At 34.7% G+C, this 25,281-nt stretch overlaps 7 protein-coding genes and 1 long non-coding RNA gene across 15 annotated transcripts in view; 4 read left to right on the top strand and 4 right to left on the bottom strand.

The window, feature by feature from the left end:
• Positions 1-1,098: 1,098 nt before the first annotated feature.
• On the bottom strand, positions 1,099-2,570 carry LOC106616360 (glycerol-3-phosphate phosphatase). The gene is made up of 3 exons (XM_014232981.3): positions 2,429-2,570; positions 1,538-2,195; positions 1,099-1,466 (listed from the first exon to the last, which is right to left on the bottom strand). The coding sequence occupies exons 1-3, from the start codon at positions 2,523-2,525 to the stop codon at positions 1,292-1,294; spliced, it is 930 nt and encodes a 309-aa protein (XP_014088456.2). The 5' UTR covers positions 2,526-2,570; the 3' UTR covers positions 1,099-1,291.
• Positions 2,571-4,739: 2,169 nt separating this feature from the next.
• Positions 4,740-6,387, bottom strand: LOC106616352 (glycerol-3-phosphate phosphatase). Its single transcript, XM_014232972.3, has 3 exons — positions 6,207-6,387; positions 5,482-6,130; positions 4,740-5,406 (listed from the first exon to the last, which is right to left on the bottom strand). The coding sequence occupies exons 1-3, from the start codon at positions 6,301-6,303 to the stop codon at positions 5,229-5,231; spliced, it is 924 nt and encodes a 307-aa protein (XP_014088447.2). The 5' UTR covers positions 6,304-6,387; the 3' UTR covers positions 4,740-5,228.
• Positions 6,388-6,530: 143 nt separating this feature from the next.
• On the bottom strand, positions 6,531-9,409 carry LOC106616342 (glycerol-3-phosphate phosphatase). Its single transcript, XM_014232957.3, has 4 exons — positions 9,270-9,409; positions 8,444-8,769; positions 7,225-7,873; positions 6,531-7,161 (listed from the first exon to the last, which is right to left on the bottom strand). Exons 2-4 carry the CDS (start codon positions 8,538-8,540, stop codon positions 6,984-6,986), a joined length of 924 nt encoding a protein of 307 aa, XP_014088432.1. The 5' UTR covers positions 8,541-8,769; positions 9,270-9,409; the 3' UTR covers positions 6,531-6,983.
• Positions 9,410-10,004: 595 nt separating this feature from the next.
• Positions 10,005-11,302, top strand: LOC138857939 (uncharacterized). The gene is made up of 2 exons (XR_011397168.1): positions 10,005-10,143; positions 10,197-11,302. It is a non-coding gene; the product is annotated as an uncharacterized lncRNA (long non-coding RNA).
• Positions 11,303-11,420: 118 nt separating this feature from the next.
• MED19 (mediator complex subunit 19) lies at positions 11,421-13,191 on the bottom strand. The gene is made up of 5 exons (XM_014233034.3): positions 12,513-13,191; positions 12,273-12,421; positions 12,095-12,202; positions 11,921-12,032; positions 11,421-11,862 (listed from the first exon to the last, which is right to left on the bottom strand). Exons 1-5 carry the CDS (start codon positions 12,721-12,723, stop codon positions 11,471-11,473), a joined length of 972 nt encoding a protein of 323 aa, XP_014088509.1. The 5' UTR covers positions 12,724-13,191; the 3' UTR covers positions 11,421-11,470.
• A 360-nt stretch (positions 13,192-13,551) lies between these two features.
• On the top strand, positions 13,552-16,422 carry LOC106616341 (dihydrolipoyl dehydrogenase, mitochondrial). Its single transcript, XM_014232956.3, has 6 exons — positions 13,552-13,723; positions 14,302-14,445; positions 14,512-14,895; positions 14,961-15,749; positions 15,816-15,905; positions 15,967-16,422. Exons 1-6 carry the CDS (start codon positions 13,682-13,684, stop codon positions 16,030-16,032), a joined length of 1,515 nt encoding a protein of 504 aa, XP_014088431.2. The 5' UTR covers positions 13,552-13,681; the 3' UTR covers positions 16,033-16,422.
• A 457-nt stretch (positions 16,423-16,879) lies between these two features.
• TrpRS-m (Tryptophanyl-tRNA synthetase, mitochondrial) lies at positions 16,880-18,994 on the top strand. The gene is made up of 4 exons (XM_014232966.3): positions 16,880-17,128; positions 17,190-17,351; positions 17,439-17,701; positions 17,760-18,994. The coding sequence occupies exons 1-4, from the start codon at positions 16,991-16,993 to the stop codon at positions 18,688-18,690; spliced, it is 1,494 nt and encodes a 497-aa protein (XP_014088441.2). The 5' UTR covers positions 16,880-16,990; the 3' UTR covers positions 18,691-18,994.
• A 2,071-nt stretch (positions 18,995-21,065) lies between these two features.
• Positions 21,066-25,281, top strand: part of nuf (rab11 family-interacting protein nuf) — a 119,154-nt gene continuing 114,938 nt past the window's right edge. For 4 of the 8 annotated variants that reach the window (XM_036358285.2, XM_036358296.2, XM_014233005.3 and 1 more), the window contains exons 1-2: positions 21,088-21,630; positions 22,954-24,123. The gene's annotated coding sequence lies outside the window, so the exon portion shown is untranslated. Of the gene's footprint in view, positions 21,631-22,953; positions 24,124-25,281 lie in introns of all 8 variants that reach the window. The other 4 variants (XM_036358288.2, XM_036358289.2, XM_036358297.2 and 1 more) reach the window with 4 other exon arrangements.

The following is a 25,281-nucleotide window of genomic DNA, read 5'->3' on the forward strand; positions in this document are numbered from 1 at the left end:
GAAACTATATTTTTCAAAACTGGCGACAGTGGGGGATACGTATCTACCACAAATTTTTCTTCAACCAACAATCTATATAAGTCCGCTGGGAGCCAAATCCATAAACCTAAGAGTAAGGGAAACAGCAGTCACTTCTCAACAGACGTTGTAAAATTACCGAGTGTTGCTCCTTAGTTTTGAAGTAGGCTTGTAAATTTAACAGGTTTAATTAGTTAAAAATCTTTGATGTGCTATAACTCAAGGGAGAGGATCTCAGCCTCGTATCGGACAGCTTGGGCAAGGTAACGTCAGTACATAAACGACTACACAAAAGTAAAATTCCGGTAGTAAAAGTCTCTCGTTCAATGGCCTTCGAAAACTGCGTCAATAACTCGAAAACTAACTAACTGAATTAAAAACTCCTAAAAAATTAATTACTACGCTCGTTTCATTGAATGCCTTACTAAATTGCCAGGAAAGGCCTCATTATAGGTATAATTCTTGGGTTGAAAAGCACGTGTGTAAAATTTCAGATTGACATCTCAAAATCTGAGTGACTTGTGACAGACGGACATGGCTAAATGGACCTAGCTCTTAACGCTGATCATTTATTCAAATATGGTATATTTATATATTTTATAGGGAGTCCGACGTTTCATTCTGGGTATTACAAATTTCGTGGCAAAATAAATACACCCTGTTCAGTTGGCTGGGTCAAAAGTAACGAATAGAACGAACTACTGACTAGAGCAGTAAATTTCCTAAAATTGTCAAACCTCCTGAACTTTGACAGTTGCCCGAGTTCAGGAGGTTTTGACGTTTAGCAATTGTGCTCACATTTCCAGTGAGAGATGAGTTGGGCATCTCTTGATCTCTGTTAGACAGGTTGTAGGTGCAGTAGTGTGCAATTGTATTGAAAAAGTTTTGAAAGCCTGGTAGTAATTCCAGTCATTATATAATATTTAAATGTGCGAAAGGAAAATGAGAGTACATGGCGTATAAAGGGTGTAGTTTCGGTGATGCATAGCTATTTCAATAATTAAACAGTTTTATGAAAGAGTGTTAAATAAGTAGAAAAATAAAATAAAAGTAAAAAGGCTTATCAACAATAATAAAGTCTTTATTATATTTTTTCATAGGCTGGATAATTTCAGTGAAAGCCAAATCAAGAATTGAAAGAGAAATATAAATACTGATAGCAAATGCTTCTCAGCAGACGCTGAAAAACTTCGAGACCACTTTCTCTTGCGGGCGCAGATCAAAACGAAAGGTTATACATAACTCCGCTTTTAATAAAGTCATCTCGGTTTTCTTAAATAAGCTTTGTTATATCACCCAATGAAGGCACGTAGAAATCGGGTATAAATTCTGGATTTTCGCTGGAATTCTGCAGCACCTCGTTTAATTCATACACACTATTATGGCCTGTGCCCACAAGCAAAGTCTGGAAACCGCAGTTGTGACCAAATAGGACGTCGACCTTGCAACTAAAGAATATATATACGAGTATTTAAATCAAACTTTCCTTAATGATGCACTTCCCTATGTCTCTACTTACACATCTCCGATCATGAGCGTACGTTCTGGCAGCACTTTCCCCGACTTGATCAATTGCTGACAAATCTCCGCATTCGGTTTGCCAAACTGCAAAGCTTTACGTTCCACACACGTCTCCAAGGCGGCCAAAAGCGCACCAGTACCAGGTATACGAAATTCGGGATAACGATGCACTGTATCGAGATTGGTGGTCAAGAAGAGACATTCCGAATTCGAGCAAATATAATTGGAGGCTTTCAACATTTTTGCGAATGTAAAATGTTCATCAAAGCCTACAATAACTGCACCCACATCATCAGTCTCTTGTGTGGCCACATGCTGCGCAAGATAGTCATTTAGTGTACCCTGCAGTACTTCGGGACCGGGTCCGAAACTTTCAATACCTGCCGCAGCTAGGCCGTTGCGTATGGCTTCCGAGCCTACTATATAGACTTTCTTACGAAAATTACGCGCCTGTAGATACTCAGCAATTGCCTGTATGGGCGCTATAATGCGAGATTCGTCTATATCGTAACCGATCGTCGTAGCTGTCTTCCAAATTTCACGACCCGTCTTGACACCATTATTTGTAACAAAATAAACTTCTTTGCCGAGCGATTTTAGTAATGCTACAGCTTCGGGTACACGATCTATCGCGACGCCTTCATGCCACAGTACGCCTATGTGAGTTAGAGTATATATTTTACAAGTGAAAGTTTAAAAATCAAATGCGACACAGCAATTTAGCTAGCAAACGATTGTGAAGAGCAGTTAAAGCAAACAGAAAGCTCTCGCTTGCTCAGCACTTCTTCGTCGCTCAATACAAACCACTCAGCACTTTTACTATCGCACGATTTTTGTATACGCTATTCAAATGGTAAAATAAACAAAATACTGTTCCATCATCACTCACCATCACAATCCGTGAGCACCGTATCGAAGCCGTTGAGCCACTTAGCAATTTCGGCTTTTGTTAGCTCTGCCAAATTCGTAGGCTGATTTTTGTTCATATTTTACTATTTTGTAATTTTGGTAATTATTTTATATAATTTTTAACGAACCGAAGAACTTTTTATCGGCTTTACTTTTAACAATCCACACGGTCTCTAGCACAAGCGTTGAATTACGTGCCACAAATGTTCGTAAAGTATCCACAGCAGTTACAGAAGAAATGATAACTAATCGCTGAGAGACAAGCTGAATCTATACTTCTCTATTTCTTAGTTTGTATAAAGTAAAGAAAAGTACAATCAAGAGGTTCTGTGTGAGATTGGAAACAGTTGAGAGGCGCTGATAAATATGATCATATTATTTTTTTATGTAAAAAAGACAGTTTTGTGAGTAAATATGACAACAATTGGAAGAGGTATTGAACTTCTCTTATATCATTATTATAACGGGTGTTTTTTTAGACGTGTGATTTTCAATGAGACAATATTTTCTTCGGGGTTGGTCTTTTTGACAGCTGTTACTTGTGCCGTGGAGGGAGATTTGTGGTCGTGGTTAGCCTTCTACAATGTCTAAAATGCCTTGCCCGCGTTTCACGAGGCAACTTTATACTCGTAGATCGTGTTTAGTCCCCAACAATATTTAGAACCCATACAGGTATAGATATGTAGTATATTGCAATTTCTATTCTTAACGTATGAGATAGATTGTGATCTAACTTTTCGCAAATAATGTCTAATTTTTCCAAAGTTTAGTGTGGGTTTGTTGTTCTCTGAGTGGTCTCTATTTATTCTGCAGGAAAATTCTGAAAGAAATATATGTCCATTATTGCTACAACACCATTCTCACGACAGTCGGACTCACGTAACCGGCGAACTATGAATTCAACAACACTTCTCAAAATTATTTGGAAATATTTTCAACTACAACCGCTACAACAATAATAACATTTATATCTATGTATTTTAAGCATTGCGATGGAAATTAAAGCATTAAGCACGATAACAATCGATGCCTTGGGGTCCATATTTAACTAAATAAACGTAGACTACGTACTATTCCGAAACGATGCCGCTAGTTGATGCAAAACTGTCGTCATGTCTCTGTGATAAGCAACTGCCGACATGTGAATAAACAAGTTTTCGCCGTAGCACGTACTTATATTTACTTACATAGCCGATTATGAGTCAGTATTGTATATATTATTCATACATATATAAATATATAATATTTGCTTTCGTAGTAAACATCAGCAGATTTTTAAAAGTAATTATACACTGAACGGAAACCCTATAAAATATACTATATAATATAAATCAACAGCGTGATGAACTGAGTCGTTTTAGCCATGTCCGTTTGTCTGCCCGTTTTATATATATCGATCCATGCTTTTCTCGCCAAGGAGCTGCTCATATGTCGGAACCGCCCATATCGGACCACTATATCATATTGTTGCCATACGAACTGAAGGATCGGAATTAAGTACTTGTATAGAAAACTTTTTTATTTGAAAAAAATATCTTCAACCAAATTTGACATATTGACTCTATCTCCGAGCAAATTGTTCAGATCGGACCACTATAGCATAAAGCTGACATACAAAATCAAGAATTTTTTAAGTATAGAAACTTTTCTATTTGTGAAGTGTATTTTCACTTCGGTGCAATCGAAGTTAACGTCTTTTTTGTTTTATATAAATATATTACACGTCAATTAATTTTATTGCGATAAAGTGATTGATAACAGCCCATTAGTTTCCTAATGCTACACCTCCTGCTGCTTGTTTTTATTATACTAGAAAAGGGAATATTCCTAAGGGTACTAATTCAAAATAACAATTTCAAAACTTAATCTTTTTTAAGAGATTATTTTGTTTACTGTTATTACTAATGATTAATTGCTTAGTAAGTATTTGTCGCAATCACCTGTACAGACACACATACGTACATACAAGTATATATATTTGTTTAAAATTGAATTTCTGACTAATAAATACATAATAGTGCAAATCAATCAGCTATAACAAATATGCTAAATATACAAACTTACATATATTCCATACATACTCGTATGTATGTATATATTGGAGATTTTTTGGAAAAACATACACAAGTATGTATGTAAAGCGATTATTTTGCTGTATAATAAATAAATGATTTTGTTTTGCAAAATATTTTACTAAAATATATTTTTGAAGATTATTTACTATTTTGTTTTGTTAGAAAATATATTTATAGATACCATTTTCAAGTTATTTGCCGCCCTAAAAATCAATATTTGAACTTGTTTACAATTTTATTTATTTTTTGGTTCTGGAAAATACATACATATATACTTACATACATACATATTATTTTAAAAATTAAAACTAAATATTATTCATGCGATTTATACGTTTTTGGTCCAGGAATGTCAAGCCAGCCGCATTCCAAAGACCTATTTATGTTCGTTGTTCAACAACAATAAAAATAAACTATTTTGTTTATATGCATACAAAAAAATTTTAAAAATATGAATCGGCAAAATATTTAACGTCAAAATATCAAAAAATTATATATTATGCGCTGTAACTAGCGCATAAAAATGTTTTTACAAATATTTATAGTGTTCTACTGATGAACATTTTAAAATAATATTCACTTCTTAATTTCATATAATACAAAAATATAAATGCATGAAAAAATAACTATAAATTACATCATATTATATAATAGTATTTGAGGATAATATTCATAATAAAAATATGTTTTGCTACCGTATTGCGCTTAAAGAAGCGCCAACAAATCAGCGAGTTTCGGCAAATAAACATCAGGTATGAGTTTTTTGTGTTCCGGATCACCGGATTGCTGCCAAATATGCACATCGCTCAACTGATTGACACCAGTGCCGACAAGCAACGTCTTGAAACCGCAATTATGGCCCAGCACTATGTCACTGCCGCAACTAAAAATTGCAACAAAAAAATTGTATACAATTAGAAATTTGTATAAAATTCCAATACTACACAAAGCCACTCACCAATCGCCGATCATAAGCGTACGCGCTGGCTTAATGCTGCCATTCTTAATTAACCACTCACAAATGCTCCGATTCGGTTTGCCAATCACAATCGGTTCGCGTGCCGTGCACGTTTGCACGGTGCGCACAATACTGCCCGCATCGGGTATAACCATGCCAGTTATTGGGAAGCGTTCATCCATATTTGTAGCGATGAACAGACACTTCGGATCCGACAGGTACACTGAAGCCTTAATCATTTTACAAAAACTGAAGTGCACATCGAAACCCACTACAACAGCGCCAATGTCCGTTTCCTTACGCAAACCGGACTGTATGTATGCAGTCAGCCGGCCGGTCATAACATCAGGACCCACTTCAGTGTGCTTAATGCCCACCGCCTTCAGTTCGTCTGTTATGCCTGCCGTGCCTATAACGTATACTTTGCGCTGGAAGTTACGCGATTTCAGATAGGCGGCAGTGGCGTAGGACGAGGATATAATACGCTCGGCGCTAATGTCGAAACCCATGCTATGCGCTTTCTCGTATAACTGTTGACGCGTGCGCGTAGAATTATTCGTGCAAAGATAAATTTCTTTGCCCAAACGTTTGAGTTGGCGCATAGTTGCCGCAGCGCCGTCAATCACATTGTCGCCCAGCCAAATAACACCTAGTGCGGGTAAGATTTTTAAAATTATAGTTTTGTTTTTTATTTTATGGCAGCGTTGAAAATACGCTGTACTCACCATCACAATCACTAATAATGGTATCGAAACTGTCCAGCCATTGGCGCACCTGCTCCAAAGGCTGCTCCAACAAATTTACACAACTTCCTTGATACATATTTGCGTATAACTGTTTCTTACTAAAATTCACGTTACTTACAACTTGCAACGGCTTTTATGTCTAAAACGATTCTGAAGCTCCAACGGTTTTTATAGGGGAATATAATCAATCTGGAGTCATGATGCCCCTTTAACCCTTTTCGATCTGGTTTGTGATAAGCGCATATCACATGAAATATTACCTTTTTCATTTATTTTGTAACAATTTGTTATTTTACAAATCTGTTATGTTATTATTTAACTTTTTGGTTTATTCACATTTTTTTCACACTCGACCTTTCATAACACTATTTGTACAAAAGAACATTGTCGGACAGCAATGTAAATTACAATACATCAATACACAACTATAATTAAAAAATAAGCTGTTGTACACATATAAATGTATTAAAAATTGTTAGCATATAAGTTTATGTTAGCTAAAATTGTTGTCATTACGAAAAGAATATTTTCTAATTATAATACCAAATAATAGTAAAGTATAATATATGTATATATATATATTTGTAGCAATGTTGTGTGTTTCTGCTTCTGTTTAAGTTTTTGCTTTCGTTTAGTGCTTGTTATTATTTCATATTTATTTTACAGCCCTTAGCCGGATAAAAATCAAATCAATTCCGTTAAAGTAGAACCGGATGTTGTGAGAATTGATTCAATATTTACTGTCTAAAACTAACACTACATAAATGGCAGCAAATCGCCCAATTTGGGCAAAAAGACATCGGGTATTAGTTTCTTCTGTTCGGGATCATCGGATTTCTTCCACGCCTCCACATCGTTCAACTTGTGTATGCCGGTGCCGACAAGCAGCGTTTGGAAACCGCAATTGTAGCCTAACAGTATATCGGTGTTGCAGCTAAAAGCGAATTATGGTATTATTAGCAAATGCGATACACATAACACTAAATTCAACACTCACCGATCTCCAATCATTAGCGTACGCGCCGGATCGATTGTACCCTCATTTATCAACCACTCACAAATGCTTGGATTCGGTTTGCCAATTACAAAAGGTTCACGTTCGGCGCATGTTTGTACTGCGCGCACAAAACTACCCGAACCGGGTATCACCATGCCGGGCATCGGAAAGCGTTCATCAGTATTCGTTGCAATGAATAAACACTCCGAATTGTCCAAGTACGAAGCGGCTTTGATCATTTTACAAAAACTAAAATGTTCATCGAAACCCACAACCACAGCGCCAATTTCCGGATCTTTGCTAAAGCTGGTTGCCAGATAATCGGCCAATGTGCTAGTCATAACATCGGGACCCACATCGCTATGCTTAATGCCCACAGCATCCAGTTCGCCCGTTATACCGCCGGCGCCTATCACATATACTTTCTTCTGGAAATTGCGCGCCTTCAGGTATGCAGCAGTTGAATGCGCTGAAGAGATCATGCCGTCGGCTGTGATGTCGAAACCCATGCTGTGCGATTTCTCAAGCAATTGTTGTCGTGTTTTGGTCGAGTTATTGGTACAAAAGAATATCTTTTTACCGATCGTTTTAAAACGATTCATGGCATCCACAGCACCTTCGATGACATTGCTGTAAACCCATAGCACACCTAGGCGGGAGAAAGTGGGAACATAATTAGTAAAATAATAATAAAATGGCCACTGACTTGAAACTTTATATGGACAAATACATACACACACAAAACTATTGTTAGTTCCAGTTTACCATAATATATGGTACACATGTGGGTATGTATACTGTCATACAGAATTTGCAGCCGTGACATTGTCAATGCCCTAATAGACGACACCTTGACCACATATTCACAGTGTCACAGTTCATAAATTTGGCTTCGCTACACATTTCACGTATGTATGTATGTATATATACATATGTATATGAATAAATTGGTTGAACGTCAACAAAACGCACACGAAAATTTCCGCAGCATACATTATAAAAAGAGTCTAAGATACCGCTACCAATACGAATTACGCAATGTTGTCTCATTGTTTATTAGAACCCAATGCAAATTCATATATGCCACCACAAAACACTTATCACATTGCAATTGTAAAATTCATAGCCAAGTGACCTTTAAGGTCAAACTTTTTTGCACATCGCTATACATTATTTATCATATGTACATATATAGTTTTATTTATTTTTCTACACTTACCATCGCAATCCGTGATGACAGCGTCGAAACCGTTCAGCCATTCCCTGACCTTTTCCGGTGGTTGCTCTAGCAGATTCGTACAAGTTTGTTTGTACATATTTTTATAGTCTTTACTAAGTACGCTATAGCCTTTGTTACCCGTATTGCTAGTATATAAGCGTCGCTAAACTGACTTACAATTTTTAATGTTTTGCGTCTCCACAGTTTTAAATGCACACAACCACAGGCGTAGAATCCACTGTGTTGACTGTTTTATTGACTGCCAATACTACCGCTCCTACTGGCACCACTTTCGTTACCACCACTAAATCCAACGCAAACAGTTTCTATTGGTAGGCAAAAAAGTTCTTTACTTTAGCTTTTATTTGAGAAAAAATAATGTATAAATTTTCGTTTTATTCTACTCTTTTGCCTTTCACGATCACGTTGAAGAAGCAGAACGCACCAATAGCAATTGACAGAGAACACAACGGCAAATGTGGCGCGTTCTGATTTCCAAATTTTTGGTGAGTTAGGCAATCAGCAGTGATTGACTCTCTCACGTCTGTTCCATAAAGCGCTGCACAAAAACCACTTATACACTGTGCATATGTATGTGTGACAATGTCAGCCCAGTGTCTGGCTCCCCAACACGTGCGTTGCTGTGACAAAATCACTTATCGATTTTCAACAGTTATGGCTCCGTCTGCGATACTTTCGTCTTGAAAGCAAAAAACTAAACTTTTTTGGTATATTCCATTTGATGTTTGCCGCTGTGTTTTACGCAATGCTATTTGAATTTAGCTACTAATTCAAAGCTGCTCTCGAATTTCACAATACAACTTACGCATCCACGAATCCAGCGCACCTCCCTCTATCTGTGATAAGGAAACGTTTCTTCAATAGTCCGGGTATCTGTTTGACATTGACGTTTGCGTTTTCAGCTTTTCCACTTGTATTTGCTCCATTCATCAAATTTCACTGTTTACGCGCAGAAAGAGACAAAAATTGAGTACTAACTTTTTTTTTTAATTCAAAGAAATGCAAAATCAGCAGAATGCAATAAATTACACTTATGGTATTTTGTTGCTACTTTTCACGCTGCATTTGTTGTTTGTGTAACAGCTGATTTATTCATTCTCTGCCACTGGTATATAAAGAAAAGAGAAGCGAAAGCAGTGGAAATGTTTGCAATTGATTATTTTTTTCGGGAAATTTAATTACGCTTTGAAATGTAGTAAAGTGAAAGGGAAACTTTTTATTACACAAATTACTTTCACTAATAGTATATTTTTTTCCAAAAAGTACATAAAATTTTGTTTTAAATATATGTATATCGTAAGTGCTCACATTGGAGCATACTCCACTAAAACTTAAGAGCGCTCTCTTCTCTGGGATTCAATGACATTGAGTTTTTGTGTGATTCATAAATTTTCGCTTCCCATCACTTTTCTCTAAACAAATTATTTGGCAAATTGGCTATAAATAAATGTAATCGTTAATCGATGAAAACTAACATTTTGCGATTATTCATGAAGAACTGTGCAGTCAAAACTTTAGCGGGTTAGGAAGTAATTCAAATCTTCCCTGGCATAAAATGCTTTGCCAAATCATCGTTTAATTTCTTCAAGTGCAGCACATCACTCCACGTCCATATGCGTACCTGTACCAACGAGCAGTGTTTGAAAACCAAGATTGTGGCCAAATGGCATATCCGTCAGGTAGCTAAGTGTGTTTATATGGTTTAAACAAATAAGAATAATAATTTTAAAAGAAACTAACACGTACTTATCGCCGATCATCAGAGTATTTGCTGGTTGTATAAGAGCGTTTTGAATATGTTGCGCGCACATATGAGCACTAGGTTTTCCAATAACGGACGCCTTTCGACACGTGCAATACTCAATAAACTACCTGTGCCCGGTAGCACCATAACATCTGTATATGAACTTGCATCCATATTGGTGACAAAGTATTGAACAAGCGTTTTTTGTAACTTCATTTGTTTACTTTTATTTTAATTTTTCGCCACTAATGTTATTTTCATACATTTGTATTTTTTATCTTCTTACTTGCTCATATTAATTGCTAAAGTATTATTTTATATTAAACACCCTAAAAAGAAAAACGTCATTTTATACTAAACTAAATTAAAATAAACTAACGGTAATTTTAATCAAAATGTTTTGTAAATATTTATATATGTATGTATATCCTTTTTCAATTTCATATGTATGTATGTAAATTTTGGCCCAATAGTGCTGCTGTGCAGCGCTCTTGACACAATGGTGGTTTTAATGCTTGATTAATTATGCTTCTAAATTTACAAATTACCAGCGGCTTGCTTTCCAAATTATCCATGGATATGCAATTTTGCAATCATTATCACAATAAAAATGAAAATTTATTTAAAGCGATATTGCAATTAAATTTACTTTTAATACAAACTAATGTGCCATCAATAGTTCTTTTAAACAATATATTTGTTATTTATTTTTTGTATTTGGAAGTCGTCGTATTTTAATTAAAAAAAACACAAAATTCCAACCTTATTTATATTATAAATTTAAGGTATCATTATTAAATTGTAATTATTTTATTATTAACGCTTGCTTAATCACACATCCATAGATATTACTCATTGAACGACTACGACACTAAATTAATTATGCGGTCACACTTTTTAAATAAAAAATATTTACTAGCTGTTTGTTTATACACAACTTTTTCTTGATTAGAATAAATTATTTGAATTGGAAAGTGTGTATTGAATAACAAAATTTAATTAATATTAAACTAAGCATTAAATTACAGTTTCTAAATCTACATAAGAAAATTGCAATTTGTCAAATAAACATTTGCTGAGTTTGTTGTTGTTTATATATTAGTTTGCTAATTGTGTGAGGATACAAAATGTGTGTTTGTGTTTTATCTTGCAATATTAAGTTTCAGCGCGACGCTTGTATTTTGCTTTCTTTTTGATTCACATTTTCATTACTTTTTGTTGCTGCATTCACTTTTGCACCACGAGTGCATTTTGTCACATCCTTACAGCATTAATTGCTGTGATATCGTGCCCATATCATTTAGCATCGGCGCTGGTGTCATTTGTTGTTGTTGTACTGGCTGTTGCATAGCTGCCACTGTGCCGGGCATAACATTTACACCGCCACCTACTGTACCCGCATTACCGCTACTCCCAACCATTGGCGGTATGCCACCCATTGTAACGCCACCCACACTGCCACCACTTACACCAACACCTGTACCACCGCCGCTGCCGCCACTGCCACCTGCCACGGATCCTGCAGCTGAGGGCTCTGGACTGTGACTTTTCTTTTTACGTTTTTTCTCCTTTTTTCGCTTCTTACGCTCTTTATCATCTTCATGCCGTTTTTGTTTTTTATGTTTACGCTCGTAGGTCTCAAGTCCAGCGGAATCTGTAAGCAAGTAGGCGGTTAAACGTGTATTATTATAACATAGCGTTGCAGTTCTTACCCATGAGTGATGTTTCTTGTGGCACAGCGCCGTCTTTATGTTTGTGCTTTTTATGCTTATTTTTGTGTTTACGTGCAGGCGTCGTATTCAGCGCACGATACTGTTCAGGTAGCTAGAAAAAGAACACAATATCAAATATTTGCAAAATTTCTAGTGTGTATTTAGAATACTTACAGGTCCAGGATGCAGGCGGAAACCGGCTAATTGTACGGCAGTTAATGGCACTAATTCCTTGCCCACAATCGGCGGTTTTTCAATAACACTACGCAGTGTGCTGTTTTCCTGCAATGTTATTACATGGTGTATTTTATATATCGTAAAATGTATTTGCTATGGAAATCTAAATACTAACCAGATTGCTTGTGGTATCGTAAATGCCAGGTAGGTTGGGTAGAAACGATGCTAGCGATTCCTTTACTTTTTTATCCTTAAACTTAGTTAGTGTGTGATGCAAACCATATTCTGTCATTAAGTCTTTATCACCCGTCAATTCGCCTTTGCCTAATCAAGTAAAATCAAACATTCTCGTTACTAAAATTCTAAAAACAATATTTTCGTTGTTACAAGCAGCGCATATGCCAATCGCATTTACCTGGTGGTTCTTTCCATAAGTAAAAAGGTCCTGTTTGTATTATCGTCGGCGTTTTGCCAAGTGATATTGTAGTCTTGAGTGTGCCCGAAGAATCCTGCCTTGATACCACAGGTGAACGGCCACCATGTGGTGATGACTTTGGGGAATATGTTGTACTTTCCATTTTGCGAAATTGGTCGCCAATCATCATGTTACTATAATTGTTCATCATGCTGGCTTTTATATAGAAGTTAGCGCTACCACTTCATCGGTGTTATACACAAAGGTGCGAGAAATTCATCCAATATGTGTATTTTTTACTCCCCACTCACTTAATAAACCTTATTTTGTGTGTTTTAACACCAAGGACTCTAGAAATTATTTTGTTCTTATTTGCACTAAAAAATTGTCTGCCGTTACGATTCCCCCGTACTGCTAGTGTTGCTTCGTCTGCATAGCGTTTGCCAACTTGAGCATTCAGCTCTGCTGCGACGGTATATTTTGCTGCACTGAATTAACTTCCAAGGCCACTTTTTTACGCCTTTGGTGTTATATTTGTGTTCCAATCAACTTAATAACAAATATTTACGTATTTATATGTACTTTTTACGTGTTTTTGAATATAAATAACGAAACTTAAATTTGCGAAAAATACACTGAAGATTTCGATTTTATCGCCATCTTGAGACTGACCAAATGCGAATGTCAGACTACATTTAAAGCTGTCAAAAGCTGGACAAAATTGGCAGAAATTACAAATTAAAGTGTAATGAAAAAATGTTAGAGATAGAAAGAGAAGCAAAAGGTTTTTGTATTGGCTAAAGTTAACGAATGTGCAGAAACCCATAAATAATACTTATTTATATTTGAATACATTTTAAATATTTCAAAACTGCATGCATAAATTGTAAATAAAAAATTTTGTACAACAAAATTTTATTAGTGGTATTTATTATTAATATCGTTGATTATTTTAATTAAAATTATTGCCAACGCAAACAATTTTGCAATTTCTTGTTTGACATTTGCTTTGTAGTTTGACATCTCGCTCTTTATGTCACTTCGCTGCTAAATATTTCGTAGCCAATTTATTCGCCTGTTACCGGAGGAATTTCTTGTTCGAGAGTAGAAGTAGAAATTGGTATTTCAGCCATTTAGTTAAGATAATAAAAAACGAAATACTTTTCAAAATGCAGTGTACTCTCCGTAATGCCATTGCAACAGCCATTAAGGTGAGATTATCAAAAAAAAAATCATGAAAAAGTGATTGTGAACGTGGGATTTTTACGGGTTTAGTGGAATTTTTTTTGTGGTTATGCAATTCATCTGAATTAACCTATTCAAAAGGTTCATGGACATTGACTATGCAGAGCTACAGATAAAAACATTGTATAAACGAGTGTATTTTTGGTGTAATTTTCATTAAATATTTCCCTTTGGTGTAGAAATGTAAAAATAATTGATTGCAACAAAATGCATTAAAAATTAGAAGCACAATTGCGGGCGCAGGCGTACAAAAGAGCATATACATATAATGCAATCATATCATAACAGCTGATTGATTTAAATTTATAAAGTAAATAGTAAAGGAATTTTTTTTTATTATCATATTTTATTAAGCAAATTTAGTATTTTACTTACTGATAAGCGCCAATTAAAACGTGAACACGTACATTATATATTTTATATATATTATAAAATTTTGATTGTGAGGTTTAATTGCTGCCTAGCCGATGGCTATGTCACTTAAGTGATGACCTCGTGATCACGTTACTTTTAATTACCTACATATAATTCTTATCATTTGCAGACGCCTTTGCGCACAAATGGCGCTATTTTGGGAGCTTTAAATGGTCGCTTTTACTCGAGTACACATGAAGCCGATTTGGTTGTTATTGGTTCCGGTCCAGGTGGTTATGTCGCTGCCATCAAGGCTGCCCAATTAGGATTGAAAGTATGTATATCGTAATTAATTTATATTGGCTATATGTAATAAAATTTAATTGTATTATATATGCAGACCGTTAGTGTTGAGAAAAATCCTACATTGGGTGGCACTTGCCTTAATGTTGGTTGCATTCCGTCAAAGGCTTTGTTAAACAATTCACATTACTACCACATGGCACATTCTGGTGATTTAGCCAATCGCGGCATCAACTGCGGCAGTGTTTCATTGGATTTGGAAAAGCTCATGCAGCAGAAATCCAATGCTGTCAAAGCGCTTACCGGAGGTATTGCCCAATTGTTCAAGAAGAACAAAGTAACCCAGTTAACTGGATTTGGTAGCATTGTCAACCCAAATCAAGTGCAAGTTACGAAAGATGATGGTAGTGTTGAAACAGTAAATACCAAAAATATTATGATTGCCACCGGCAGTGAAGTTACACCATTCCCTGGTATCGAGGTAAGTACTTAGAATAATTTTTCAATTACATTTTTTGCATAACTCATGTATTGTTTGTTAAATAGATCGATGAGGAGGTTATCGTATCAAGCACAGGCGCGCTCTCACTCAAGCAGGTGCCACAAAAAATGGTTGTCATTGGTGCTGGCGTTATCGGTTTGGAGTTGGGCTCTGTCTGGTCCCGCTTAGGTGCTGAAGTCACTGCTGTGGAGTTCATGGAAACTATTGGTGGTGCTGGCATCGACATTGAGGTTTCCAAAACTTTCCAAAAAGTACTGACAAAACAAGGTTTGAAATTCTTGTTGGGAACCAAAGTGCTTGCAGCACAGCGCAGTGGCAATAACGTAACGGTCTCTGTGGAAAATGCCAAGTCTGGTGATAAGCAAGATATTTCCTGCGATGCATTATTGGTGTCAGTTGGTCGTCGTCCATACACTGAAGGTCTTGGTCTTGACGCTGTTGGCATTGTTAAAGACGACAAGGGACGCTTGCCGGTCAACGCCAATTTCCAAACTGTTGTACCAAACATTTACGCCATTGGTGATTGCATTCACGGTCCCATGTTGGCACACAAAGCCGAAGATGAGGGCATTATTTGCGTAGAGGGCATTCTTGGTGGTCATGTGCACATTGATTACAACTGTGTGCCAAGTGTTGTGTACACACATCCCGAAGTTGCGTGGGTTGGCAAATCCGAGGAACAATTAAAGCAAGACGGTGTTGAATACAAAGTTGGTAAATTCCCATTCATGGCTAACTCGCGTGCAAAGACCAATAACGAGACAGATGGTTTCGTTAAAGTTTTGGCGGATAAGGCTACCGATCGTGTATTGGGCACACATATAATTGGACCCGTGAGTAGATTTTTTATGAAGCCATGTTAATTGAAATTTACAATATACAAATCGATTTTTTAACAGAGCGCTGGTGAACTGATCAACGAAGCCGTTTTAGCGATGGAATACGGCGCCGCATCTGAAGACGTTGCCCGTGTCTGCCATGCCCATCCTGTATGCCCCCTAAATGGTTTATAAATAATGTAATATTTTACTAACACAGTTTCTTTTGCAGACATGCTCTGAAGCTCTTCGTGAAGCGAATGTTGCGGCCGCGTTTGGCAAACCCATCAACTTCTAATCACAGTAGGCGCTAGGTTAGCGAAGCAATAATCACTTAACATTTATTAGAAAACTCACTCTGCCTTCAATTTCGTTAAATTATATTTATTTTGCAATAAAAAGTCACAAAAGTTGTGATTTCTCTGCGCTGGAAGTCTAAATTTGAAGAGGTTTACATCTCCAAATTCGATCGTTTTAACTGTGCAGATTTGTGACGGTCTTTGCGAAATAGTTTTGGTCTCAATGAGTTTAGGCTAATACTGATCCTTCATCAATGAACATGTGTAATGAGTGTAAACAAATGTAAAATTTAACAAAATATGCGAAATCAGTTACGAAACTTAATGGTAATAGTATAGAAAAGGAAACATTTAAAAATAAAAATGGAAAACACTGCGATAATCCATTATTTGGTTTGTTTTCTTTAGTATAGCTTGGGGTTTAGTAGAGCTGCAATTCGGAAGCGGTTCTGTTTAAATCTTGGAAAACTACTAAAACCCCTACAACAGTAGGGACACTAAATTGATCCTCTAAATAGGAAATATGTGTAGCAGATGTTCTATATACGAGTATATATGAATACTACAATACATACAGTATGTATTTTTAAAACCTGTTTCCTCATAATTTTTGGCTTGCAGTGTCGTTTAGTTTATATCTATTCACAAATGAATGTGCTCATATCAAAGAATAACTTAATAAATGGTTTTAATTTTAATATTCAGTCTTCTTACGAATAGTATGTCAGAAACATTTTGCAGGTTTTTGTTTTGACACCGCTTTTCTTCGCTACTCAATAATTCCTCAAGTTTACAAAATGTATTAGGTTGGCAACCAGAACTGTCAATGTAAAAAAATTGTCCAATTCAATTTTTCAGTTCAGAAATTTTTCTTTTGGCAAAATAGTATAATTTTATTTAACTAAAAGCATAAAACTTTTAAAATATATATTGTATTTTCGTTTTGTGTAACTAATAATGAATACTTTAAAGGTGTTGTCAGGTATCGCCGCGCGAGATGCACTGCGTGGAAGCAGTGTAACATTGCTGTTGCAAAATCAACCGCGAAAGGGCATATCCATGCGTCCAGTGCATAAAACCAAAGAAATCATAGATGTACATATTTACCTTGTTTGGAAATTTAAAAAAATATGTTATGTAAGAACTTTTATTGCAGAACTCTGAATATCCACAAAAGGTCTTTTCAGGCATACAACCCACTGGTGCTTTGCACTTGGGCAATTATCTCGGTGCAGTACAAAATTGGACTAGGTTACAGAATGCCAAAGAGGATGTGTCATTTTGTATTGTCGACATGCATTCATTAACAGTGCCACAAGTGAGTTGCTTAACACTGAAAGAAAGTTAACCTCAATTTCTAAGTGATTGCTAAACAAACTTCGATATTTTCTTCAATGTGTTCAAGGATCCTATCACTTTGCGTGAAAACATTTTTCATATGGCTGCAGCAATGTTAGCATGCGGCATTGACCCCGAAAAGTCTACATTATTTGTGCAATCAGCTGTGAAAGAGCATGCAGAGCTGTCATGGATATTGGGCTGCATGACAACGATGGCACGATTGGGTCATCTGCCACAGTATAAGGAGAAGACACGTGCCGTGAAAGAGGTGCCATTGGGCTTATTTGTTTATCCAGTGCTGCAAGCAGCAGATATTATGCTTTACAAGTATTTACAATTCTATCAAATAATATTATTAGGTATTATATGAATTTCCATTGTGCAGAGCCACCCATGTACCTGTTGGTGAGGACCAAATACAGCATATACAACTTACACAACATTTAGCACGAACATTCAACACCAAATACGGCAATACGTTCCCGATTTGTCATGCTGTCATCAGTGATAAGAGTGCGGCGCGCATACGTTCCCTGCGTGATCCCAGCAAAAAAATGTCCAAGTCCGATGTTGATCCAAAAGCAGTAATAAATCTAACCGATGATGCAGACGTCATCATAGAGAAAGTCAAAAAGGCTGTCACAGACTTTTGTTCGGACGTCCATTATAGTCCTGAAACCCGCCAGGGCGTTAGTAATCTAATAAGCATACATTCACTGCTTTCCGGTAAGAGTGTGCAACAAATTTGCGATGAGGCCAAGAGCATAGATACTGGCAAGTACAAAATGATCGTAGCTGAAGAGATTGTCGAACATCTGCGTCCCATACGTAATAAAATCAATCAACAGCTGTTGCGGCGTAACGAATTGGTGTATCTGCTGGAGATGGGCGCTGAGAAAGCACGCGAAACCGCCGCTGCTACTTTGGCCGAAGTGAAGCAAAAGCTTGGCATGGGTGCCTTACCCAATATGCCAGCGATATTAGAACACAAGGAGGAGGTAAAAGTCATACCGAAAGCTAAGAAGCCGGTAGTTGAGACGAAAAAGATTGGCGACGTCGAGGTGCCGCTAGTGCCGAAACAACAATTGCGCGTCGAAAAAAAGCAACAAATGCGTGTTGAAATTCATACAAATATGGATATAGATTTAAGTGTGCCGCCGAAATTGGATATTAACAACAAACAAACAGCAACAACAACGACAAACAAGCCAGCGGAAGCAGCGTTAGTAGTTACGTCGAAGGCTTTGGTACCAAAAAAGACAATGGACGCCAATGAAGTGAAGGGTGACAAGCAACCAAAGGAGATCAAGATTTAGGTATTAATGTAGGAAATTCTTTAGTACCGTTAAGTTGTTTCGCCGGGTATGTGTGAGAATTTCGCGTGTGTGTGTATATTTGGAAGCGTATGTTTGTATAAATTTTCTGTGCGTTAGGTTATTTTAGAGCGTTTATTTTATTTTCTGCTTATTTTTGTTTTGAACATTAATAAGTAGCAAGCGTAAATTTGCTACTTAAGCTTTAAGCTGACAAATTATAAAAACAATGATATTTTTTTTTTCTAATCTTATTTTATAATTAAATTTTGATGCGGAAAATAAATTTGCGCTATTGAAAAAAAAAGTGTTTCAATTGTAAAAAAATTACAGTTATAGAAAAAAAATGAATATTTATATTAACACATTTATTGGCATTTGGGCATGAAAATTCATTTTTTAACATTGTCCGATATAAAGCATCTGTGTCCCGATTTTGTTGTAGCTGTTGCACTCGCAAAATATGCTGCAGAAGTGCGTCCTCACATATGTATGTATGTGAACATACATATATATACTTTTTGCTCACCGAAAGCACTATGGGAGAGCGTGAAAAAAATGCTTGTATTTTGTGCCTACCTGTGCAATCAAGTAGGCAGTTAAAGGTTTGCGTTTGCCGAGTTCACGGAGTTTTTCTTAAAGAGCGCACGCCGCTGGAAGCATCGAATGAACAAGTTTCCGCTCTCTCTCTCTTTACACACACCAATTCTCTTTTTTTTCAACACTACGTTGCATGCTACACTCGGTCACGAAATTAAAAAAAAATTAATTAACCTAAAAATATTAAATTTAATTAAACTTTTTTTATTTTGTGATTCCAAAAATCTTAATTAATAATGACCTAAAAATTTTCAATCCAAAATAGCGGATTGGAAAAAAAATTTAATCCCAAATACCGAAAAAAATTTTTTAGTCCCAATGAAACAAGTTTAATCCCAAATACCGGAATAAAAAAAATATATCCCAATAATCGGATTACAAATTAATTTTATATTTATATATTAATAATATAACGAATTTTTAATCCGAAATTCTTCACTGAAAGAAATTTTTTTTGACCTAATCCTTTTCAGTATTCGATCCTGAAATTAAAAAATGAAAATAATATTTTTGATCCGAAATTATTGAATTAAAAAATTCACAACTCGAAAATCAAAATATTAATCCAAATTTTTGAATTAAAATGTTAAGATAGTCAGAAACATAGAAAGATGACAATGTTAAATATTTTTTTTTGCCAGTAAATTATTTTATTTTATAAGAGTAAAAACATCGTTAAATAAGTATTCGACTTCACTTGACAGAAATTTGTAGCTGTTTGTATTGAACTAGTTCTAAACGTAGTTCCTTGCGGTCACCGTCACTAATCGTCGGAGATTCATCTGAAAGGGGAAGAGCAAACTGGTTTTAGTAATACATTTTTTCTTTTTTTTTATTAACCAAATCAGAAAAAACTTTCTATATTTCTGGGAAAATCCAACAATTGCTTATAAAGAATCGAAAACAAAAAAATCCTGCGACAGGCATTAGTTTTTTAAGTTTTCTAAAAGCTGTATAAATTGCATTGAAATCCACCTAGCGGTTTTCGAGCTACAGTGGTCAAAAGTTCAAAGAAAATACTTTTGAGAAAAACGCATTTTAAGTTTTACACTCAGTTTTGCCGGTCGCTTGCAACTGCAGCTAGCTACGTGTTCTAGAAGTTTCCAAAGCGCCCGAGAAATATTTGCGAATAACTCAAAAAAGCTTTGTCGGCTTTACTTCAAATTTTCAGAGAATATTTTAAAGATATTGTACTTTGAGATAATGCAAAAGCATCGATTTTCTGAAAATTCTGACAACCTCTTACCCCTTAACAAATACGCAACCCTGTTTGCATCCAAATTGTAAAATGCAATAATTTATGTGAGTTGATAAAAAACATCATCTTTCTTCTAGCAGTAACTGTTATTATGTTACCTATTTAGTTGAGTGTAAATTATGCATCAGATAAATTTTTAAAAATTTAATTGAAATTAAAATTTATATATTTATTATATATTTATAAAAAGTTGTATAATAATAAAAAAATTTATATTAATAATAAATTTTATATGAATAATCAATATATCCAATACATTTTGTGTTAACAAATATGATAGCATCATCCTCATCCTTTTTTACTCCGTAGCTCAAAATAAAGTCGACTTATTTCTCACTATTAACTACTCTCACACAATCTCTTGCTGCGAAGAGCGTTTATTAGCCGAAAAATACATCCGCCAGTCAATGGTTGACACACTAACACATGTATAACTACCACCAAGTACATATATTGAGTGCATTTGCACTTATGGCCAGCTAGTAGTTTACTTGCCCCATTAGCCGGATGGTTAATATCGTTGGCTACGAGAGTTCCACAGTTTGCGTTAACTACTCAAAGCGTTTAGTATGTTCGGTTGGTCGGCAGTCGCGCGCGAGTAAAGGTAAAAAGGTAAATTTTCGGCAAATGCAACTGATTTTGAGAAATGGCTGCTTGTGACGAGTAAAAACAATTATATGAAAATATAAAAACTACACGCGCTGTTGCCAAAGTAACTTGTTAATAAATATGAAATTGAAAAACATATTAAAAAAAATAATAATCATAAAGTATTGTTAATAAGTGTTAAATCACAGGTGAATTTGTGAGTGCGAGACGAAAAAGGGGCGAGACGAATTGCAATTATGATTTTTTACAAATTATTTATTAGGCCTTTACTAGTTGTTTGGCTACAGAATCTATAGCGACATAGACACAGATCGGAAGTTTTAAGCAAAATCTCAGTTTTTGTGATTACTTCGAAAGTAATCTATGTAAATGTAATGTGTGTGTGTGTTAATAATATAAATATTGAATAAATTTTGTGATTTACACGGAATGTTGCAAAGCAAAAGAAATAGCTGCTAAAGTGCAATGAATGATAGGTAAGATATTCGAGTAAAAAATTTAACGAGTAAAGTGCATGTGTATGTACAATGTGAAAATGTGCGTGTAAAGTGAAAGCCAAATTTTTATGCTATGCATATTTGAGCATAATGAAATAGTGATAAAAACTGTGGTGAAGTATTTTTGGTTTATTAAAAAATTCGCTGTGTTTTTCGGTAAAATATTTTTTTGGTAAAAAAAGCATAATATTATTTTATTTTGCTTAGATAAGGGCTTAAATTAAGTATGCACTATCATACAGATCATACATCTGCTAACAATTAATATATAATATATACAAATGCAAATTTTTAAAATTTAAAAATAAATTTAATTCACGAAAACTGTATTGAAAGGAAGTAAACTAATTAATTTAATTTTTTATGTTTTTGGTTTACAGAGTTGTTTTTTTGTTAGCAGCAAAATAATATTTAAGTATAAAATAATATTTTATTTTGTTCAGATTAGGCTTAAATAATGTTTGCAATTATATACAGGCACCAAAAATTAAGGCCATTAACACTTTAAAAATTAATAAAAACATATTATAAAAAATTAGTTCTAAAAAATGTTTGTAAATTTAATTCAATTCATTCATTCACTTCTTTGGAGATAATAAATACTATAATAAAATAATAATAATAAAATAATTTAAAAAAATATATCAACAATCCAATTTTCAAAAAAAGGCATACATTTAATTCACGAAAAATGTTAAATTATAGTAAATAGTTTTCCTTTAAAATATTTACTCTATGATTTCTTAAATCAAATAATTAAAACTGTTAAATAAATACAAAATTTAACAGCTTAAAATTTTTAATAATCTTATTTAACCTCAGCTGCACCGAAGCTATAATAAATACCCTTCACAAATAAAAGCTATATGCTATAGTGGTCCGATCTGAGCAATTTCTACGTGAAGATATCTTGACAAATAAAAACGTTTTCCTTACAAGGACTGGATTTTGGTGGATCAGTTTCTATGGAGGCTATATGCTAAAGTGGACTGAGGTAAAAAAATTTGTTCGGGTATTGTACCACTGCCTTGGTGAAGGCCATGGCAAATTTCGTGAGGATTTCTTGTCCAATAAAAAAGTTGTCCATACATTAACTTTATTTTGATCGTTCAGTTTGTATGATAGCTATATGCGTGTAAATTTCAGATCCATATCTCAAAAACTATGGTCCCTTATTTGGATATTAATATACCCTCTTCAGGGAATAAGTATTTACATAGTATGTATGTATGTATAGTAAGAATTTCTAATAAATTTCATACTTCAATTGTCTAATATTTAAGTAATTGATTTCTTTCTTAGTAAAATGTATGAAAAATAGAGGAAACTTTAAACTTATTTAGTTTCAACGCAATAAAAAACAACTAACGCTAAAAAGTGTAAGCAAAATTAAATATTTTACATCACATTTCTTGGCAAATAGCTGTGCACATAAACAAGTTAACTAAAAACGCAACAATAACAACGAAAAATCAGCAATCTAAAATAACGTTTACAACAAATACAATAACAAACAAAAACGTAAAACCAGCAATAAAGTAAAAATAAAATAATTAAACAACGACTACAAATTAAAAGCAAACAAATCTCGCAGCAGATAAAACCACAACAAGCATATTAATTTAGACATACATACATACATACACGCATTGAAAAACTACCTGTTCACTCGCTCAAGCCACTCGCGAGTGCACACTCCTGAAAACCGTCTGGACTCTCAAAACAACCACGAGTGGACTACTCAGTGTGCACACATACACTCAAAAATATACAAAAATTAAGTACTTACGTAGCTGTTGATCTCAGCGCTTCTCCAGCACATTTTTTTGGCGGATAAACATAGAGTGCGTCACAGGCAAAAATTAAAAAAAAAAAAGATTTGAAAAGCAACCAGTTACTCATAAAAAACGTGAAACAATAAAATACAGATATGCACATTTATAAATACATAAATATATTTATATGTGCAGTGCAATAATAAAGGTGTAAGGTGAATTTCATTTCATTGCAAAAATATCTGCGTCAATAAAATACAAATACGCCCCCGAAAAAAGGCAGTCGTTGTCAGTGAATGTCAAATAAATTTCTGTGTATAATTTATAATTAAAGTGTGTAGCAAAGTGCGTTGAGCGAGCGCACAGATATCCAAAAAATAAGAGTGTACAAATTCTAACAAATTTATGAAAAGAGTGCACAAAAGATATAGTGTGTGCAAAGAGTTCTCGTTCGCATTCTAGTTGAAATTTCTTGTTTTTGTGTTGCAAGATCAAGTTTGGTGTGTATTTTTGTGTTTGTTTCATTTCGGTTATACAAAATATAACCAGAACCCGTTTTCTATTGACTCAACCATCATTTACGGAAGTTTACCTACCAACTACCTGTGCAATAAGCGGTTCAATAAGCGATCGAAAGGCATAGCAGTCTAAACGAATTATTTCTAGTTGGATTGGAATTGTATTTGTTTTGAAAACGGTGAGAAAAAAAAATTAATAACATATACCTATTTTTGTATTAATTTGGTAATGAAAATCCTACACTTTTCTGAAAAAGAAATAACTTTTTATACCAAATTTTGAAACGATAAATATTGTGTAGTCTATATCCTTTTCTAAAATCAATATTTTACGAAAACTCTTCCACTAGCTGCATCTAATTGACTTTTTATATTCTATGAATCGAGGTGTGGAAATCGATTATCTATACATAAAATATCTCTATAATATAAAGCAAAATCAAGTTCTTGAATAAAATCGATTTTCTTCTTAGCATATTTCGATATGTTTCATACCTTTAAAAAAAACATAGCAAAATTTCAAATCGATATCTTAAAAAGTTTTTGAGTTATATACTTCTAAAATGTCGCCACTCAGTACAGTCAGCTCTATCAGTTCGTCTTTAAACGCGTCTTTTTCTCAGAATTATAGCGGTATATTCTGTACAATGTTTTTTGATCTATTTAGTTTTTGACAGCTCAAAAACAACCAAAAGTTTGGGCAAAATTAAACATTTTTGTAAAGCCGTAATTTTTAGATTGTTTTCAACAGTAGATTATTGTACGGACAATATCTTCTAGTATAATTTTTCTTAGCTTTCTTCCCGATCTCGATGATATAAAAAAATAAAATATGTTATACAGAAAGTTCACTTCATCTTATAATGATCTCTTCAGGATGGCAATATCAAGCTTTCGAAAGAGTTTTTCAAAAGAAAAAAAGTCTCTCACAGACTATAGAAAATATGATTGCCTTCAGCTAAACTTATATGCTATTATATCTTCTATTCTGACATAAACCATTGACATATAAACATATACAAATTAATGCGTGTGTGAGAAAAAATGTAACACTTCATGTGCATAAGCGCAACATAAAATTAGCATTTATGGAGAAATCAATTGCAGCATAAAAATGCACTTACAGGCTGGAGATTAGCATTCAATGGACTTAAAAGAAATAAAGAAAACAAACAAATGCAATCAAAAGAAAACTGTAATCCATGAACATGCACCGCTGCATTTGCCAACTTAGCTGTTATTGCCGTTCTCCATGCCAAAAGAGAGCGTGCATAGCGAGAGTAAAGCTAAATCACGGTGCATTGAATGAGCAAGCGTTTTTTTCAGCTTGTTGGCAA

Source organism: Bactrocera oleae, chromosome 6 (assembly GCF_042242935.1).
Source record: "Bactrocera oleae isolate idBacOlea1 chromosome 6, idBacOlea1, whole genome shotgun sequence".
NCBI lineage: Eukaryota > Metazoa > Arthropoda > Insecta > Diptera > Tephritidae > Bactrocera > Bactrocera oleae.